Source organism: Cuculus canorus, chromosome 25 (genome assembly GCF_017976375.1).
Source record: "Cuculus canorus isolate bCucCan1 chromosome 25, bCucCan1.pri, whole genome shotgun sequence".
In the NCBI taxonomy this organism is placed as follows: domain Eukaryota; kingdom Metazoa; phylum Chordata; class Aves; order Cuculiformes; family Cuculidae; genus Cuculus; species Cuculus canorus.
Genome location: NC_071425.1, coordinates 4,159,559 through 4,178,598, shown reverse-complemented (window position 1 = coordinate 4,178,598; position 19,040 = coordinate 4,159,559). Strand labels below are relative to the sequence as shown.

Here is a 19,040-nt window from a genome sequence, read left to right as displayed (position 1 = left end):
GGAAATTGCTTGACCCTTACCCATGCTGGCTGTGTTTCTGGCAGTGTTTGCGTCTGCACACAACTGCTGTGCCTTTATTCTCCTCTTGGGAGTTTTAACGGTCACTGCATATAAGCTGGGATATCTTGAGTTAGAGCCCTGTCAGAATGGAGCCGTTCCTGCCAGAGCACAGAGCAGAAACCACTGCACTGAGACTGAGAGGTGAAGATCACGGACAACAAACCCTTCCCTGCTCCTGCGGATGAGCCACACTCTCTGCCAACACCTGCCAACTGCCCTGGATGTTCCATCCTGCCACCGGGCTGCTGGCACCAGCCTCCTAGGAGCTCTGTTTCTTCTGGCTGTGGTGAGGAGGAACCCCTCGTGCTGCACCACATCAAGTCTTGCCAGCAGCACTCTTTCCTCTCAGCTCTGGTCTCAGCCCCAGTGACTTGTTTCCAGCTCAACTCCCACCTTTCCTGGAGCAGCTTGGGCACCAGCAGGACTTTCCCACACAGCAGGAAGCACTGTCGGGCAGGCAGCCCTGCGGGACGCAGGAAACCTCTGTCCGCAAGCGGCTGCTCCTGCTTCTCAGCAGCTGAATGAAGGTTTCGAGGCTGTCCTTGCCAGGCAGGAGCTCTGGGATGTGGCAGCCGCTGCTGGGGCTGGGAATGAGCCCCACCTGCAACAACCCTGGCCAGGAAGGGTGGCCAAGCCCTGGCCAAGCACCAAGCTCTGCCTGTCCCAGGAGCAGGGAACAGGGCACCTGGGAAACACAGGAGCCACTGGAGAGGTCCCTGCTCCCCGGGCTGTGGAGCAGCACGCATGGGAGAAAGCATAAAGATGAGCCCCTGCGGAGAACAGAGGATGCTTTGGCTGGGGGACTGCCAGGCAGCCTGTGATTCCTTTGGCACCACGTGCACGGAGGAGCCAAGGGAATCACGGATCATGCCGTAAACACAGGCACCAGGTGTAGCATCCAGGTGTGCCCTGGTCAGCATTGCAGGCTCCTGCCTGGCAGAGGCACAGGAGCAACCACAGAGCAGGCTGCAGACTCCTTAACGCCACACAAATCTTGTGCCTGTTTTAACCAAGACGGCCCAAGTCCCACACACAGAGCTACAGTGGGACAGACCCCATTAAATTTAAGCCCGTGGGCCTAACAGAAAGCATGTTACAGGAACAGAACCAACCTCCAAAGCACAGTGTAGCAGTATACCACACAGAAAGAAGAACGAGGAGAAGGCAGGGAAGAAACAACTGGATATGAGAACGGCAGGACGAGAACAGACAATAACACGGCACAGCTAAGAGCTCAGTATCACACAGAAGGGGTTACCTTAAAAGAATTCCATGTACCTTATTTTAATTTCTTGACATGGTAAAAGTTTACATACTTTCATCTGGCAGAGAGAGCCAAACAAATTAAAAGGAATCAATACAAAGGAACACAAGGGGAAGTGCTGCTCCCAGACGGCAGCTAGAACGCAGTTGGTTTGTTACTGAATATTTATTAGCGGGAAGACTAAGAGTTGACTTACTACAAACAACAACAGAAGAGCCTATAGCCAGGGCCAGTGGCCCCACACACTCTGGGCAAATCCCTGGGAAACCAGCAAGAGACAACATGGCTCTTAGATGTGGAAGGAGAAGAAACAAAAACAAAGTAAAAAAGAGAAGGGGAGAATTTCATTCCATTTGCCACTGTTGTTACAATGTTAACACAACTATTAAGGCTACTGCACAATATAGGGGTGTAACAGCCCGTTGGGAAAGAGCGAGGTTCCTGAAACAAGTGATTTAAAGTTCCCTGAATAAGGGACTTACGTAGAAATATCTATAAATAAGAAAATTTTGGAGCCTGCAGCGTTCTGGGCCCGCTTGCCACACACAAAAACTGACGCAACAAAACCAGTCATTTCCAAAGGGGTTTGTGATGGACCATGAAACGTTCCGGCGGTTTATAGGAGTCTCCAGGCACACGAGCGTGCCCTATGCAGGGGAGAGACTGCAAGGTCTGCCATGGCAGCAGGTGGGCATCGGCCATCCTCACCCCCAAGCACCAACCCGTGGTGGTCGACCTGCTCTGCCTGGGCAGCGGGGCTCAGCCCGACTGCGTGCAGACTTCCAGGACTTCAGTCCCAGACCTCCCGTCCCTCCTTTCTCTCAGCCTGGGCAAAAAGATCTCATGCTGAAGGGGCACTAGGGCATATGTGAAAGGGATGGTGGGTTTAGCCAAGAAAGCGGCTCTGGTGAAATCGCAAACAGGAGCGGAAACCACCTGAGCTTACAACCAGCCAGGACAGCAAACAGCCCTAGTTTCAAGCTCCACCTTGTGCTCTGCACTGATCTTAGCCAGAGCTGCCCAGGCTGAGAAAGGCAGGGAGGCTCTGCCGAGTCAGGAGAGAGACAGAAAAGGAGGGCAGACCGCTCAGCGGCCCGGAAGGGCAGGTTCCTGTCTTTGCAATGGGTCAGCGCAGAGCACCAGTGGCTGAGGGGCCCAGCTACAGCCAGCAGTGAAGAGAGCAAGCTTCTCCACCACTGCACCACCGCTTGGGCTTGCTCCTGTGCCGAGGACTGCCTGCCCCATTCCCAGAGCCCCCAGGGAAGCCTCCAGCCAAGAAATGGGACAGGACAAGGGCTTGGTCTCTAGAGTTGTTCCTACTCAGATAGGAAGAAAGGCATGAAGGAATGTTCCTGCCTGGCTGGTGCTCTCACTCTGCAGTAGCCTCCAGGGCACCCCAAAGCAGCACAGCCTTCTCATCACCAGTTACTAGAGGGAGGGAGAGCTCCTGAGACCTGAACAAAACCAATCACAAAACTAGGCAAGAATTTCTTTAGAGTTTAACTAAGTATGCGATACTATTTCCAGCCAGTTTCCCATCTCGATAGTCACGTAACAAACCAAGGCAATGACGGTCTTTAGTTGACTGAACAGTTCTCAGTTCAAACGTTGACACTTAATAGAGGGTCTCAGCGTTGCTGCTCCGAGGCCTCTTGATCTTCTCGATGTTTTTAAGGATCATGTCATGCAAAGTCACCTGCAAAAAGGGAGAAGAGGACTCAGACAAGAAGGATAAAGTCATACAGAGTTCAGCTTGCACAAGGAGCGCCAGTCAAAAGAGCAGCACAGCACCACCCTCCACCCCTGCGGGCAACTGCACATCAGGATAAGGGAAGGGCTTCTATCAGCCAGACTCAACAGAAGCCCCTGCACATGATATCAAAGAGGTGGTTTCTTTACAGACCCAAGCAATGGGTCTTGCATGGAAAGTTTAGGATCACAGGCTTCCCATAGAAGGAATATTTTGAGCTAGACTCCTATTAAAAACACCTGCACCTCTGGAAGAGGGTGGAAATAGTTGACTCTTCCTGTTAAAGCCAAAGCAGAGTGGGGACAAGACAGGCTCCCAGCCAGGAGTCGGTGGACTTGCAGGGTAAGAGGAGAGCAGCAGCAGGGCTGAACAGGCTCTCTCCACTGCTGTGCAGGGAGCCGGCATGAGCTTTGGTTTTTCACTTACATATTGATTCCTCAGCTCTGAAATGATCAGGCGCAGACTAATGTACTCCTTCTCATCGATCTCTGTCACTGTGCGGCGGTAGTCCTCCTACAGAGAGCAGATACACACTGAGCTGCCTGAGCTCAGCTCTGCCTCCCATACAATAAGTGAATCAGAATCATGGAATGGTTTGGGTTGGAAGGGACCTCAAAGCCCATCCAGTTCCAACCCCTGCCATGGGCAGGGACACCTCCCACTGGATCAGGGGCTCCAAACCCCATCCAACCTGGCCTTGAACCCCTCCAGTGATGGGGCAGCCACCACTGCTCTGGGCAACCTGGGCCAGGGCCTCCCCACCCTCACAGGAAAAGATTTCTTCCCAAGATCTCATCTCAATCTCCCCTCTTTCCACTGAAAACTGTTCCTCCTCGACCTATCCCTGTACCCCCTCATCAAAAGCCCCTCCCTGGAGCCCCTTTCAATACTGGAAGTTGCTCTAAAGTCTCCCCGGAATGCCCTGTCTTTTACAAAGGGATCCTCCCCTTCAGCTTGCTCTCCTCTAAGGCAGATGTCCTGCATGCCTGTATGATCCCCTCTCCTCCCCCAGAACCCTCAGCTCAAACAGGACAGTGATGGAGTGGCCCAAAGAGCCTCAGGAAGCAGCATCATGAAACGCGTCCATCCCCATTTACTTACCACATGAGGGTACTTAGCTATTTTGGAAACCAATTTTGCTCTTGTGATATAATATCTGGTAGGAAAAGTGAGAGACTGAAGGTCAGAAAAGCAGCACCAAGAGTTTTTTCAGGCCCAAGCTGCCTTAGAAATGCTGGAGGACCTTCCCCAAGCACTTTACATTTCCTAAGAGGTTCCCAAAAAAGAGGTCCATTCTTGCATGCCTACCTAGAAATCTGGTCCAGGTAGGATGCTGCCTCACTCTCCACAGTTCGAAGCTCAGCAACTGTTTCCTCCTGCGAGGAAGACAAGGAATCTATCAGCTTCATGAGACTGCAGCCGGTCTTTGGGGCTCTGAAAGCAACGTGTCTCAGCAGCATCACATCAAGCTCAGCACTGGGTTTTAAAACCATGGTTTCAGCTACTGGATACCACGAAATCAAAGACTCGGAGGAATCAGAGATTCATGCCCCTGGAGCACAGCGCTCCCCTACGGCAGGGACATGGCCAAAAGTGTCTTACCTGAATAGAAACACCAAAGTTGTTTCCATCTTCTATCCTGGGGATAAGCAGCTGCACCCACATTTTGACCTGCAGTGGAAGATCACAAGACTGATCAACAAAGATTCACAGAATGGTTTGGGTTGGAAGGGACCTCCAAGCCCATCCAGTTCTAACGCCTGCCATGGGCAGGGACACCTCCCACTGGATAAGGGGCTCCAAGCCCCATCCAAGTTGGCCTTGAACCCCTCCAGGGATGGGGCAGCCACCACTGGTCTGGGCAACCTGGGCCGAGGCCTCCCCACCCTCACAGCAAAACATTTCTCCCTAAGATCTCATTTCAATCTCCCCTCTTTCAGCTGAAAACCATTCCCCCTGGTCCTATCCCTGCAATTCCTGATAGAGAGCCCCTCCTCAGCTTTCCTGGAGCCCCTTTCAGTCCTGGAAGCTGCTCTAAGGTCTCCCTGGAGCCTTAAATGCCGACCCTGCCATAGAGACTTTTCTGTTTTACCAAAAGCCCCCCAGGCCCCTGCCTTTGCCAAGCAGTTCACGATAAATTCCTGCAGGTCCTGCATGCTACTACAATGCTTCCAAGGAGATCACTTTCCATGTGCCTAGGACACAACACAAGTCAGCACAAACACAGCTTCCCATGGAAAGCTCTGCTGACTGTGACGCAAAACGCAAAAGAGCGAACCCCCAACAGGAGGGGCTTTAAGGCTTTAATGGGCTTTAAGGTCCCTTCCAATCCAAACCATTCTATGATTCTAAAAAAGAAAAAAAGCCTCAAGCAAGGAGCCTTGTAACAAACGTCATCCTCTTCTGAAGGTGAACTACAAAGCTCCCCGAGGGCTCAGAAAAACATTATTTAACTCCAGCCACTTTAGACACCACAGTACAGATCCTGCCTTTCCTCATCTACAGAACACAAAGGGGCATCTCCTTCCACTCAGAGCAGCTTTGCCTCTCCAGGAGCAAAAACATCCTGCTGTTTCTCCTCGCTCCAGCACTCGCACTCACCGTATTACACTTCTCAATAAGCAGCCTGATTTCTGGTTTCACTTTCTCAATGATGTCCACCAGCTGTTGGTTGCTCTTCAGCATCCCATTGGGCATCACGAACACTTTGGTACCTAGCAGCAGAGGAGAAAAACACCTTCCATTAGCAAAGAATCAGAGCAGCTGTACCAGGGGATCCAACCAAAGGGCTTCCTGAGCTTCTTTATCTCCCGCAAAGGCTAGCGGTGGACACTGAGCCAGGCTACAGCTAACCTGTGGGGAAGGGGGGAATCTGACACGGGATAACAGCTGTTACCACAAAGGAAGGAAAACAGAAAACATGGAGCAGAGACGAGAGCTGAAGAGCTCTAGGTTACTGAGCCCGGGCACAAAGAATTGTCCTAATTCAGGTGTATGAGCTGTTTCTGCCCCAGCTTAATCCAAAGCCTGGTATCTTCTTCCTGACAAAGAGAGCTTTCAGCACAGAGCTACAGGAAGACTGGCTGTGTGTGTCAGCAGGCCAAGCTCAAGCAAATACTACTTATGTCTCCCAGAGAAGTTCTAATTATGGTGTAAGAGCTGGAAGCTGACTGCTCCACAACAGAACGTCCGTAGGCCAGGCTCTGAGAGGTGGTGGAGAGACTCCCGCACAAGCAGCAGCTGCTCTCAGGACAGGGCAAGTGGGTCTGACTGCATTTCATAGCCCTAAGGCAAGACACACTAGTTTAGGGGGCAGGCAGCAAGACAAGAGACTTGGGAATTCTTACCCTGAAAGGTCTCCTCACGGTCTTCCAGCTTCCTCTTTTTCATATTTGGCTAAAATATACAAAACGTTTTACTCATAAACTAGTCGTAAGCTATAACAGTGCTGCAAAGGAAATAAGGAAAACTTTAGAGCCTCTGCTACACTCTTGGTTTCTACGAATTCTTCTTTAAACACAAAGGAGGACTGCAGAGCACAGCGTTACCTCCCAGCAGACTTCCCAGGCTCCAGAGACCAATTCCTAAAAGCCTTTAGGAGAGCCATAGCCTGTTGTTGAATGAGAATATCCTACTCCGGCAGAGAGCAAGCCATACAGTTTTAATTAACATATGTAGGGATCACAGCCAAGAGAGAAACCTTACCCCATCCAGTCCATCGTGGCTGTTGGTGAGCAGAATTGGGTCAGGCACTGGGAGGTTCATGTCCGAATGGATCTGAGTGAGATCATGAATATTCAGGATAGGCTCCTGGAAAATAAAGCAGGTTTGTTATTTAATTATGAACAAATTCCATCTCAACAAACACAATGAGAAGACAAAACACTCAGCCCTCCCTTCAATCCAATCATAAAAAAAGGATGAATGAATAAAAAAATGCCTAACAATGGGCCTGGGATGAGACCTCCCTCTACCCAAGAACAGTGTGCCAGCTCCAGGCTGTGATCAAAGCAATCGAGTGTCTGGAGACAGCAGCATCGTGAAGGACAGCCCAAAGCTACCGAATACACAGAACAGATGAATGTGGCGCTCACACAAAGAAAACTGAAAAGGGAAGCACCCCCTCTAGAGCTAAGAGCATTCAAATGCATGCAAGGAATCGCATCATGGCTTTGGTTTGTGTAACAAGGTGAAACGCACAAAAGAGGAGACCCACCAGATCGCTTTAAACATGGGGTTTGAAAACAAAACAAGAGAGGGAGGACAGGGTACACTTTACCTTAAGGAATCCATCCAGTTCTAACAGCTTCTTTGGGAAAAAGTTTGCCACCAGGTCTTCAGCCTGAGAGAGAAAGAACAGACAGTGATGTGAAACAGTGCCGTGAGGTTCCTGCTAGAGGCAAGACCACAAGGAAAATCCAGTGTCCAAAGGCAGGACAGGGAGCATCAGCTCTGTCTGCTGCTGACGGCCACGCTCAGCCCAGCTGAGGAGATGCCAGGGGAGCCATAAGGCTGCACAACTGTGTGCTGCTTGATGACCAACACTCTGGGTGCTCCTCAGCTTCCAGCAGAGGCTCACATCGAACCAGGTCTGTCAGGAGAACACGGCTGAGTGGCCTCTCTCCCATCCTGCCATGTTCTGGGCTGCGGCAGAGGAATACTCACCTCACTCGTGATCCGCTCCCTGAAGGAGTCAACCTGTGGAAGGGAAAAGCAACGGTTTGGAGTGGCAATCGGAAAGCAGAGCTCAGCATAAGCTGAGAAAGTGGAACTTGGCTGCAGCCTGAGTTTTGGATCCCTCTGGGTGCAGCCTTGCTTCTTGCAAAAAACGCTGGGGGGCCCAGAAGCACAGCACAGCACTGGGGTTCCCAGTTTCCCTCTCCAACACCAAGTGCACAGGGGAGTCCCAGCAGCACGAAGGCAGGTGCCGGGCTATGGAAGAGCAAACTGGGGCCTGGCTGTAGGATGGGCTGTGGAGGGATATCATGGAATGGTATGAGTTGGAAGGGACCTAAAAGCCCATCCAGTACCAAGCCTCTGCCATGGGCAGGGACACCTGCCACTCCATCGAGTTGCTCCAGGGCCCATCCAAGCTGACCTTGAACACCTCCAGGGATGGGGCAGCCACCACATCCCTGGGCAACCCGGGCCAGGGCCTCACCGCCTTCAGCATGAAGAATTCCTAGCTAACTTCTAATCTAAATCTTCCTCCTTTCAATTTAAAGCCATTCCTTCTCGTTCTATCACTCCAGACCCGTGCAAAGAGCCCTCCCCAGCTTCCCTCGAGCCCCTTTCCGCACTGGAAGCTGCTTTGAGGTCTCGCTGGAGCCTTCTCTTCTCCAGGCTGAACAACCCCACCTCTCTCAGCCTGTCCTACAGCAGAGGGATGCGCAGCCCGGGCCCGTCCATCGCCAGGAACGGAACGGCCCGGAGGCGGCCTCATTGCAGCCCCGTCCCCGCCCCTCGCGGTGCAGGGGCAGAGCCGAGAGGCGGGGTCAAAGCTGAGGCCCAGCCCGGAGCGGCGGGAACGGGCGGCCCTCCCCGCCCAACGGCCCCCGAGGCGCGGCGAGAAGGAGGGGGCAGCGGGCGCACCTTGAGTTTCACCTCTGGGTCCACCTTAAGCAGCGAGGCCATGGCGGGGCGGGCCGGGAGCGGGGCCGGGTGCGGGGTCTGGCGCGGAGCCGCGCTGCCGCTACCCCTTCCACCGGCGGCGCCGCCACCGGAACTGACGTCACATCGCCCGCGCCCGCCGCCCGCGTGTGGCGCCCTCCTCCTCCCCCCCCCATCAGCGCGCATGCGCCGCCAGGTCCTGGCAGCTCACACTGCGCCCCGGCCCCCGCCACGTCCTGGCAGCTCAGAGCGAGCCCTGCGGGGTGCTATCGCCCTGCCAGGACCCGGGGAGAACGAAAATGGGAGGAAATGAAGTCTCTTGAGAGTCGTTTTGGAGTTGTAGAATGCGAACGTCCTTTATCAGGGCCTGGGCAACACGAGGGAGGGATGTCCGTGAGTGATGTGCAGAGAGACAAGAGCTGAGGACAGAATAGATTGGAAAACACATCGATCATGGAGTCATAGAATAGTTCGGGTTGGAAGGGACCTTAAAGCCCATCCAGTTCCAACCCCTGCCATGGGCAGGGACACCTCCCACTGGCTCAGGCTGCCCAAGGCCCATCCAACGTGGCCTGGAACCCCTCCAGGGATGGGGCAGCCACAGCTTCCCTGGGCAACCTGGGCCAGTGCCTCCCCACTCTCATAGTGAAGAAATTCCTCCTTATGTCAGGCCTAAATCTGCCCCTCTCCAGTTCATACTCATTGTCCTTCATCCTATCCCCACAAGCCTTTGTGAATAGCCCCTCTCCAGCTTTCCTTGAGCCCCTTCAAATACTGGAAGCTGCTCTAAGGTCTCCTTGGAGCCTTCTCTTCTCCAGGCTGAACAACCCCAACTCTCTCAGCCTGTCCTCATATGGGAGGTTCTCCAGCCCTCAGATCATCCTTGTAGCCTCCTCTGGACCCATTCCAACAGCTCCATTTCCTTCTTCTGTTGATTCCAGAACTGGACACAATCCTCCAGATGAGGATTTTCCAAGAGAGGAACAGAGGGGCAGAATCCCCTCCCTCACCCTGCTGGCCACGCGGCTTTGGATGCAGCCCAGGACACAGTTGATAATCATATAAGGTAGATAAACATATAAGGGTGATAAATGGCAATTTTCTAAGCTTGTACATCTTATAGTGATGTATGCTTTGAGGTAAGGTAAATGTTTATCTAAAGGAGGACCAGTTGTGTAAGAAACAGGCATCCTGTAAGATAAGATAAGGAAGCAGGAAAGTCACATTGCTGCACTGGCAGAAAAAGATCATTTCTTTCACAAGTTTGGGCTGCACCCCCCTAAGGTTGAAAGTTTAACAATGAGGGCGTCTTCGAGCCTTCATCTTTGGACCCCCAGGAGCGGTCCTCAGGACCACTCAAAAGACCAACTGCACGTGCAAATGAGGTGTGGAAAGATGTTAAGGATGCCTCAAAAAAGAATGAATATGTAAAACATTTGCAGGACATGAAATGAATCTGCATAGATCTGTGACATAAAAGACGCATGGTTTTCTCGCTTGGTGTGCATGTTTGGAGGAGTGATTCCCTTACACACCCAGTGCTTGCAAAGAAAAGAATATCTGCTTAATAACGACCATCCAGTTGTTACTGAGTGATTAGTCTGTTCAGAGAAGAGCAACGAAGCTGGTGAAGGGGCTGGAGAACAAGTCACATGAGGAGCACCTGAAGGACCTGGGGTGGTGTAGCCTGGAGAAGAGGAGGCTGAGGGGAGACTTTATTGCTCTCTACAGCTGCCTGAAAGGAGGTTGTGGAGAGGAGGGAGCTGGGCTCTTCTCCCAAGTGACAGAGGACAGGACAAGGGGGAATGGCCTCAAGCTGCGACAGGGGAGGATCAGACTGGACATCAGGAAAAGATTTTTCATGGCAAGGGTCATGGGGCTGCCCAGGGAGGTGGTCGAGTCCCCATCCCTGGAGGGGTTTAAAAGACGTGTAGATGAGGTGCTCAGGGACATAGTTTAGTGTCAGATAGGAATGGTTGGACTCAATGATCCAAGCGGTCTTTTCCAACCCAATGATTCTATTATTCTGTGATTATCTCGGAATTGTTACCCAACTGTACCTAGCCTCCCATTTTCGTGAGGAGTGCTAGAACGCAGGAGGTTTGGAAGCTCCGTCCTTTGAATTAAGGGAAAATGTCTTCACCAAAAGGGTTTGCAGGCACTGTCACAGCTGCCCATGGAGCTGGCGGAGTCCCCATCCCCGGAGGTGTTTTCAAGATGGGGAGATGAGGTGCTCTGGGATGGTTCAGTAGTGGGCAGGTACGGTTGGTCTTGATGATATCAAAGATCTTTTCCAACCAAGTGATTCTGTGGTTCTATATTTTCTACTTGATACTGAAAAAACCAGCAAACAAACTCTCTAAGACTTGTTTTGGAGTTTTAGAAAGTAAACAACCTTTATGAAGCCTGGGCAACCCGAGGGAGTGATCTCCATCTATCATCTGCAGTGAGACAAGAGCTGGGACAGAATGGATTTCCCGCTTACATGCATGTGTATAAATTTCCCCAGATATTTTATGCATATTCCATTACTTTCCAAGGTCTAATTTTAATGTTATTATGAACTTCACAACAGTCGAAACTCTTGCTAATGAGGAGCTTTGGAGCCAGCTCTGCCTGACCTTGCATCTGAGACAGGGAAAAACTGTCCGCCCTGCCAGAACCCAGGGGGGACACCACTACCCTGCTAGGAAGAAGCATGGCCAGTAGGGAGGGAGGGGATTCTGCCCTCTGTTCTTCTCTTGGGAGACCTCATCTGGAGGATTGTGTCCAGTTCTGGAATCCTCAACAGAAGGAGATGGAGCTGTTGGAATGGGTCCAGAGGAGGCTACAAGGATGATCCGAGGGCTGGAGCACTTTCCATTTGAGGACAGACTGAGAGAGTTGGGGTTGTTCAGCCTGGAGAAGAGAAGGCTCAGAGGAGACCTTATAGAGACTTTCCAGTACCTGAAGGGGCTACAGGAAAGCTGGGGAGGGGCTGTTCACAAAGTCTTGTGAGGATGGGATGAAGGACAATGGGTATAAACTGGAGAGGGACAGGTTTAGGTTTGACATAAGGAGGAATTTCTTCACCATGAGAGTGGGGAGGCCCTGGCCCAGGGTGCCCAGAGCAGTGGTGGTTGCCCCATCCCTGGAGGTGTTCCAGGCCAGGTTGGATGGGCCTTGGGCAGCCTGAGCCAGTGGGAGGTGTCCCTGCCCATGGCAGGGGGTTGGAACTGGATGGGCTTTAAGGTCCCTTCCAACACAAACTATTCTATGATTGTAGGATCCTCGCCATCTCTTCTGCCTTGCCAGGACCCTCATTGCCTCTATCTCCCTGTCAAGACCCTCATTGCCTCTATTTCCCTGCCAGGACCCGCGTTGCCTCTATCTCCTTGCCAGGACCCGCATTGCCTCTATCTCCCTGCCGGGACCCGCGTTGCCTCTATCTCCCTGTCAGGACCCTCATTGCCTCTATCTCCCTGCCGGGACCCGCGTTGTCTCTATCTCCCTGTCAGGACCCTCATTGCCTCTATCTCCCTGCCGGGACCCGCGTTGTCTCTATCTCCCTGCCGGGACCCGCGTTGTCTCTATCTCCCTGCCAGGACCCTCATTGCCTCTATCTCCCTGCCGGGACCCGCCGTTCCCGCGCGTCGCTTCCTGCCGCGGGGCGGGATGGAGGCCGGCCGGGGCCCGGGCTGCATCACGCAGGTGAGCTTCGTGTGCCAGCGCTGCAGCCAACCGCTCAAGCTCGACACCTCCTTCAAGATCCTCGACCGACTCACCATCCAGGAGCTCACCGGTACCGGCGGGGCGGGCGGGGGGAGCGGGGCGGGGAGCGGGCCGCGGGGCCGCCTAACGCCGCCGCCTGTCCCGCAGCCCCGCTGCTCAGCGCCGCCTCGGCCCGGCCCGCGGACACGCATGAGGAGGAGAGCTCTCTGGCCGAGGTAACGGCGGGCCGGGACCCGCTTTCCCCGGGGACCGTGTCTCGGCCACTCTGTTTCCCCCTTTCCCCGGTGACTGCGTGTCCCTCGGGAACCGTGTGCTGTCCCTCCACTTCACCCGGTAATCCTGTTGCTCCGGTGACCGTCTGTCCCCTTTCTTCTTTCCTCGGTGACCCGTGTGGCCCCCAGTGACCGTGTCCACCCTTGGTAACCATGTCCTCCCCTTCACCTGGTAACCGTGTCCCTCGTTATTCCCGGTGGCCCATGTGTCCCCTTTTCTCTTCCCCTGGTGACCTGTGTGGCCCCCGGTGACCCATGTCCTATCCACCTCGTTTCCTCCTTCCCCAGTGACCGTGTCCACCCGTGGTGACCGTGTCCTGTCCCTCTGCTTCACGTGGTAATCATGTCTATGGTTGCCCTGGTGACTGTGTGAACTCTTTCCTTTTTCCCCCGGTGACCATATCCCATTCTTCCCTCAGTAACCACGTCCTTCGTTGCTTCCATGACCCGTGTGTTCCCTTTCCCCCTTCCGCCGGTGACCCGTGTGTCCCCCTTCCACTGGTGACCTATGTGTCCCCTTTCCCCTCTGATCACGTCCCCCTAGCAGTGACCGTGTCCCCCATCCTCCCCCTTTTCCCTAGTGACACTGTTGTGTTCCCCTCTGCGACGGTGACAGTGTTGTCCTCCCTTTCCCTGCTTACCATGTCTGTGTCCCCGCAGGAAGCCTTCACAGAGAACCGGCAGGATGGCGTCTCCCGGAGGTTCATCCCACCAGCCAGGTACAGCCACCACTGCCCACCCCAGGGGGCCCTGTGGGGGACAGTGCTGCTGTGACCACAAGGAAATGACTTTCAGCTGAAAGAGGGGAGATTGAGATGAGATCTTAGGGAGAAACGTTTTCCTGTGAGGGTGGGGAGGGCCCGGCCCGGGTTGCCCAGAGAAGCGGTGGCTGCCCTATCCCTGCAGGTATTCAAAGCCAGGTTGGATGGGGCTTGGAGCAACTGGATCCAGTGGTGTCCCTGCCTATGGCAGGGGTTGGAACTCGGTGCGCTTTGAGGTCCCTTCCAACCCAACCCATTCTATGATCCGCCCATCCTCCCTCCCCAACCCCCAAACCATTCCTGGAGATAACCCTGGTACCCAGCCTAGCTTCTCTGTCCCCTTGGCACTCAACTCTCTTGAACTTCTTTCCAAGGATGATGTCCACAGAAAGCGCCAACAGTTTCACACTGATTGGAGAGGCATCAGATGGCGGCACGATGGAAAACCTCAGCCGCAGGCTGAAGGCAAGTTGGACACGATCTGGCGAACTCGGGTGCTTTTGGGTGGGATGCTCGTTTGAGAGTCAACTGCAAAGGGTCCCATAGCACTGGCATCCCCAGTTTCCGTGGTGAGTAATTTGGGAAAGCTGGATTGTCATAAATCAAGATTTGCCAGCGAATCCCTTTCGTCAGCTGGAGAAGCACGAGCCACGCTGCTGGAAACCAGCAGCAACGTCGGCTGAGCTGAGGGTGAGCTCTTCTGTCAGGTCACCGGGGACCTCTTCGACATCATGTCGGGGCAGACAGACGTGGATCACCCACTGTGTGAGGAATGCACGGACACGCTGCTGGACCAGCTGGACACACAGCTGAACATCACAGAGAACGAGTGCCAGAACTACAAGTGAGTGACCCAGAGAGTGAGAGCTCAAAGCCTAGAGAGAGAACACAGCCTTGATCCAGCTTTCCATGATCGGCACCAGGCATCCTTGATTTCAGCACTTGGTTTTCTTTGTCTGAATGAGATAAAAAGTGTATTTGGGAGAGTCCTGGGGTACACAGCTTCCCTAAAAGCCCACCAGGACCACAGAGGCCACTTGTACCTGTTGCCTGTGTGGCAGCATTCGTGTGTGGTCAAGGGCTTCTCAGCGATGGTTCCCGACGGGCAGCAAGAGACCCTCGGTCACCATCTCCATGTTCTGTTTGCCTTCTTGGCAGCAGAGTCAGTGGGGAGATGTGGGGATGGACAAGAGGTCCACGTGAGATCAGAGTCCCTGTCTGCACATCTGCTCTCGCACGCAGGCTGTCGCAGTACCAAGCATGGTTGGTGGGTGTCTTCCCTGGATCCCTCTTTTGCAATCGTGTTGCTCTTCTTTAGGAGATGTCTGGAGATACTGGAACAAATGAATGAGGATGATAAGGAGAAACTGCAAACAGAACTGAAGGAACTTGCGCTGGAGGAAGAACAGCTGATTCAGGAGCTGGAGGACGTCGAGAAGAACCGCAAGATCGTGGCTGAAGACTTTGAGAGAGTCAAGGCAGAGGCAGAGCGGTTGGAGCAGGAAGAAGCTCAGTGAGTGAACTGCAACTTCAGTTTGTGGGTAGGGATTTGAGGGGACAAATAAATGCGATCATAATGCAGAGAGACCTATAAATAATGCCCGAGGGCGAGAGGCTGGTTCTTTGTAAAACTGAAGCTGAGTTCACTGAAACAACCTTGTGTGCCCTGTGTCACTTTTCTGTAAAAGCTCACACTTAGTGTTTCTTGTCTTGCTTTTATTCCCAGGTATCAGAAGGAATACTGTGAATTCAAGAGGCAGCAGCTGGAGCTGGACGACGAGCTGAAAAGTGTGGAGAACCAGATGCGCTATGCCCAGATGCAGTTGGATAAATTAAAGAAAACCAACGTGTTCAATGCAACCTTTCACATCTGGTAATGTTGATGCTAGAACACTGGTCAGTTTGCTAGGAATCTGCAACACGGAGCCGTCTTGGTAGCGCTGCGTTGGCAGGAAAGGGGCTGCTCAAGTCCTGGTTACCCACAGCGAAGCTCTTAGGCAGGGCTCCCTGCAGAGGCAGCTGACGGAGGTTTGTGGTGCTGTGCAGGCATCCAAGTAGGCTGCAAAACAGCTCCTTCCTAAACCCTGTTAATAAACCAGGACCACATGTGCCAGCCAGTGGGAAGGCTTTCATGTCAGGCTTCACAGAGCCAAGAGTTTGGGGTGGGGGAGAAGTTTGGTTCAGGATTTTGGGGGCTTGTTTGTTTTTTTTCTAATTATCTCTGTCATAAACAGAGAATGAGGGGTTAGTGTTTATCTACACTGTTAAGCCAGAGCCCCAAACCTTCCACTCGCTCAGCTAGCGGTGTTGTTTCATGCCTGGCAGCATGTGGCCCATCTTTGGTTTGCAGGCTGGAAGCTGCTGCCGCCCTGGTGCACTTATTTCTGATCCCTCTTATCATAGGCACAGTGGTCAGTTTGGCACGATAAATAACTTCAGGCTTGGCCGTCTCCCCAGCGTTCCCGTAGAATGGAATGAGATCAATGCTGCTTGGGGGCAGACTGTGCTGCTGCTGCACGCCCTCGCCAACAAAATGGGCCTGAAGTTTCAAAGGTAGCTGCGATACCGTATGCGTTTCACTGAGGGCCTGCGTGAGGGCAGACTGATCTGCCTGTGAATCCTATCTCCTTTCAGATACCGCCTGGTACCGTACGGCAATCACTCATATTTGGAGTCCCTCACGGACAAATCGAAGGTAAGTGATCCTGCAGGAATCACAGGATGTCGACCTTGAATTCCACAGAGCCTTGGTGACGCTGAGGCATGCATAAGGCAAACTCAGCTCGTTATGCTTTTACAGTACTGGAGAGCCAACTGTCCTGATTGTTCCAACATCCTAGAATCTCGCTCCATGTCCCTTATCGAGCCACTCCTGCCATCCAGCCTGCAGCCCAGAAACCAACCGTGTCCTGGGCTGCATCCGCAGCAGTGGGACCAGCAGGGTGAGGGAGGGGATTCTGCCCCTCTGTTCCACTCCGGTGAGACCCCACCTGGAGTGCTGTGTTCATCTCTGGAGTCCTGAGCACAGGAAGGACATGGAGCTGTTGGAGAGGGTCCCAAGGAGGCCACAGAGATGATCTGAGGGCTGGAGCACCTCCTGTATGAGAACAGGCTGAGAGAGTTGGGGTTTTTCAGCATGGAGAAGGCTCTGCAGAGACCTTAGGGCAGCTTCCAGTGCTGAAAGGGGCTCCAGGAAAGCTGGGGAGGGGCTCTTGATCAGGGAGTGCAGGGACAGGATGAGGGGCAACAGTTTTCGGCTGAAGGAGGGGAGAATGAGATGAGATATTAGGAAGAAATGTTTTGCTGTGAAGATGGTGAGGCCCTGGCCCACGTTGCCCAGAGCAGCGGTGGCTGCCCCATCCCTGGAGGGGTTCAAGGCCAGGTTGGATGGGGCTTGGAGCAACTGGATTCAGTGGGATTCATAGCAGGGGGCTGGAACTCGGTGGGCTTTGAAGTCCTTTCCAACCCAAACCATTCTATGATTCTGATTAAAAACCACAGGACTTTCTCACCGTACCCTGCAGCTGGGCTTGGGAAGGTAGCACTGTTTGGGATGATGGTTGGTGATTACACACCCAAGCCTGCAAGAATAGGCACTTAACCACAAATCATGCTCCAGTATGTGTCCCACACCACTCCTAAAGCACCCAGTGACAAATTTAGGCCTTGCAGAACCCCAAAGAGCTGCAGTGACAATATGTGAATTGGAGAGCTTAGGAAGCCTGAGACAAGTCTCTCTTCCAGGAGCTCCCCTTGTACTGTTCTGGAGGCCTGCGGTTCTTCTGGGACAATAAGTTTGATCACGCGATGGTGGCTTTCCTGGACTGTGTGCAGCAATTCAAAGAAGAAGTGGAAAAAGGCGAAACTCGTTTTTGTTTGCCTTATCGGTGAGTGTTGCTCTAAATGGTATCAAAAGCCTTGTGTGCTGTCATAGACAGTGCCTGCTCTTCCTGTCCTGTCTGTCTGGAATCATCACTGTTCTTTATAACGTGTGGGATGACCACATTTGCTCATAGCTGACTTGAAATCTAGCTGGTTCCTCAGGTGAAGACCTGAGATACGCTGTTTCCTTTAAAACTAAAGTAGGATAATGCAGACATCAGTGTTAAACTTAAGTACTTGATGCCACGTTGGGATTAAATGCTTGCAGTAGCAGTCATAGAATCATGGAATGGTTTGGGTTGGAAGGGACCTCAAAGCCCATACAGTTCTAAACCCCTGCCATGGGTGGCAGGGACACCTCCCACTGGATCTAGTTGCTCCAAGCCCCATCCAACCTGGCCTTGAACACCACCAGGCTCTGGGCAACCTGGGCCAGGGCCTTCCCCCCCCCCCCCCCCCCCCCCCCCCCCCAGGAAAACATTTCTTCCTAAGACCTAATCCATGGCTCTCCTATTTCAGTTTGAAACCATTCCCCCTTGCCCTAACCCTGCACTTCCTATGCACTAATAAAACTTTCTGTGTGATAAAGGATGGACGTGGAAAAAGGAAAGATTGAAGATACCGGTGGCAGTGGTGGCTCTTACTCTATTAAAACACAATTTAACTCTGAGGAGCAATGGACAAAAGCACTCAAATTCATGTTGACAAACCTAAAGTGGGGTCTTGCCTGGGTCTCATCCCAATTCTACAACAAGTAAGCACTTAAAGAACCCGTCCTGGCAGCCGTACAAGTAACCATGTGAAGGACCCGTCCTGGCAGCTGCAGGGCATCTGCGTTCCGTTGGAGAAAGTCAGATTAAGATTTCTCTTAATGTTAACCAGTACAAAATGTTTACACTACCAAAAATCCACAAGACACTTTATTTAAAATACATGTAGTATATGAAAAAGCAATATGTAAAGCTGTCTTGTTGACCTGAACAAAATAAACAGAATCAGCTACCAAATAGCTGCTAAAGTGGTATTTTGAGGGGGGTTGTAGATATATGTATAAATTACCGTTGTTCTGAACACCACTGAGTTTGATTCTGCTCTGTTACAGCTTCACAAAGAGGTTAGAAAAGCAAAATGTTAGAAAGAACTGACAGGAGTTCTGCTTAAAGGGCAACTACTGTCCTAAATAAAGCTTTCTAAGTCCTATCAGCACTTCTCTGTGCTACTGTGCTTCGCAGGGTTGGATACTGTTTGAAATGCTGCTGGCTGTGGTGATAGCAGCTGCTTGTGATCCTCCTGTAGGCTGTTCTTGGACAGAGGCGCAAAAGTGAACAGCAAAACGCTGTTCCACACCGACAGTGCTTTCATCTGGAGTGTGCCGGACACTGCGGAAACAGGCACTGGCCATGCTGAATAAATACCTGCTGTCACAAGGACACCACCAGTGGGATTCTTCCCTTTTCACAACTCTGGGCAGCTCGCTGGCTTTTGCAGGGTGAAAGCAAATGGCCTTGAAGCACTGGGAAGGAAGGGAGATGGTAAAGAGCTGCAGCAGCTGCCCAAGACAACAATTAATCTTTCAAAAGGCAAGAAGTGGTGTAAGCAAGCACAGCCCTGTAATGACTAGGGTGTGAGTGGTTTCCACCACTGTGGCTCCCCCCAAGCAGAACACCACAGACACGAATGCTTTCTTAGAATATGACTCTTCCTAAAGTTTTCTCCTTATTCAAAGCAAA

At 52.6% G+C, this 19,040-nt stretch overlaps 2 protein-coding genes across 4 annotated transcripts; one reads left to right on the top strand and one right to left on the bottom strand.

The window, feature by feature from the left end:
- Positions 1-2,806: 2,806 nt before the first annotated feature.
- On the bottom strand, positions 2,807-8,822 carry PSME3 (proteasome activator subunit 3). Of its 2 annotated transcripts, none has more exons than XM_054088167.1 (11): positions 8,667-8,822; positions 7,740-7,772; positions 7,354-7,416; positions 6,780-6,884; positions 6,422-6,470; positions 5,676-5,788; positions 4,677-4,745; positions 4,383-4,450; positions 4,176-4,230; positions 3,501-3,587; positions 2,807-3,020 (listed from the first exon to the last, which is right to left on the bottom strand). In XM_054088167.1, exons 1-11 carry the CDS (start codon positions 8,706-8,708, stop codon positions 2,940-2,942), a joined length of 765 nt encoding a protein of 254 aa, XP_053944142.1. In that variant the 5' UTR covers positions 8,709-8,822; the 3' UTR covers positions 2,807-2,939. The 2 variants fall into 2 exon arrangements, with proteins under 2 accessions (XP_053944142.1, XP_053944143.1); XM_054088168.1 differs by lacking the exon at positions 8,667-8,822 and adding an exon at positions 8,433-8,515.
- A 3,364-nt stretch (positions 8,823-12,186) lies between these two features.
- BECN1 (beclin 1) lies at positions 12,187-19,024 on the top strand. 2 transcript variants are annotated; one of them, XM_054088164.1, is made up of 11 exons: positions 12,187-12,465; positions 12,543-12,610; positions 13,328-13,386; positions 13,803-13,893; positions 14,136-14,272; positions 14,747-14,941; positions 15,155-15,301; positions 15,832-15,981; positions 16,063-16,123; positions 17,173-17,315; positions 17,830-18,061. In XM_054088164.1, exons 1-11 carry the CDS (start codon positions 12,339-12,341, stop codon positions 17,924-17,926), a joined length of 1,275 nt encoding a protein of 424 aa, XP_053944139.1. In that variant the 5' UTR covers positions 12,187-12,338; the 3' UTR covers positions 17,927-18,061. The 2 variants fall into 2 exon arrangements, with proteins under 2 accessions (XP_053944139.1, XP_053944138.1); XM_054088163.1 differs by having other exon boundaries at positions 12,189-12,465; positions 17,900-19,024.
- The last annotated feature ends 16 nt before the right edge of the window (positions 19,025-19,040 follow it).

What these genes read in the sequence shown, in the direction of transcription:
- PSME3 (XM_054088167.1), bottom strand. Translation starts at nt 8,708, where the DNA reads ATGGCCTCGCTGCTTAAGGTGGACCCAGAGGTGAAACTCAAG. An exon ending in ACCCAGAGGTGAAACTCAAG is followed by an intron (nt 7,773 to 8,666) that starts GTGCGCCCGCTG and finishes TCCCTTCCACAG; the next exon opens with GTTGACTCCTTCAGGGAGCG. An exon ending in TACCTGGACCAGATTTCTAG is followed by an intron (nt 4,231 to 4,382) that starts GTAGGCATGCAA and finishes TTTTCCTACCAG; the next exon opens with ATATTATATCACAAGAGCAA.
- BECN1 (XM_054088163.1), top strand. Translation starts at nt 12,339, where the DNA reads ATGGAGGCCGGCCGGGGCCCGGGCTGCATCACGCAGGTGAGCTTCGTG. An exon ending in CACCATCCAGGAGCTCACCG is followed by an intron (nt 12,466 to 12,542) that starts GTACCGGCGGGG and finishes CCTGTCCCGCAG; the next exon opens with CCCCGCTGCTCAGCGCCGCC. An exon ending in AATGCAACCTTTCACATCTG is followed by an intron (nt 15,302 to 15,831) that starts GTAATGTTGATG and finishes CTCTTATCATAG; the next exon opens with GCACAGTGGTCAGTTTGGCA.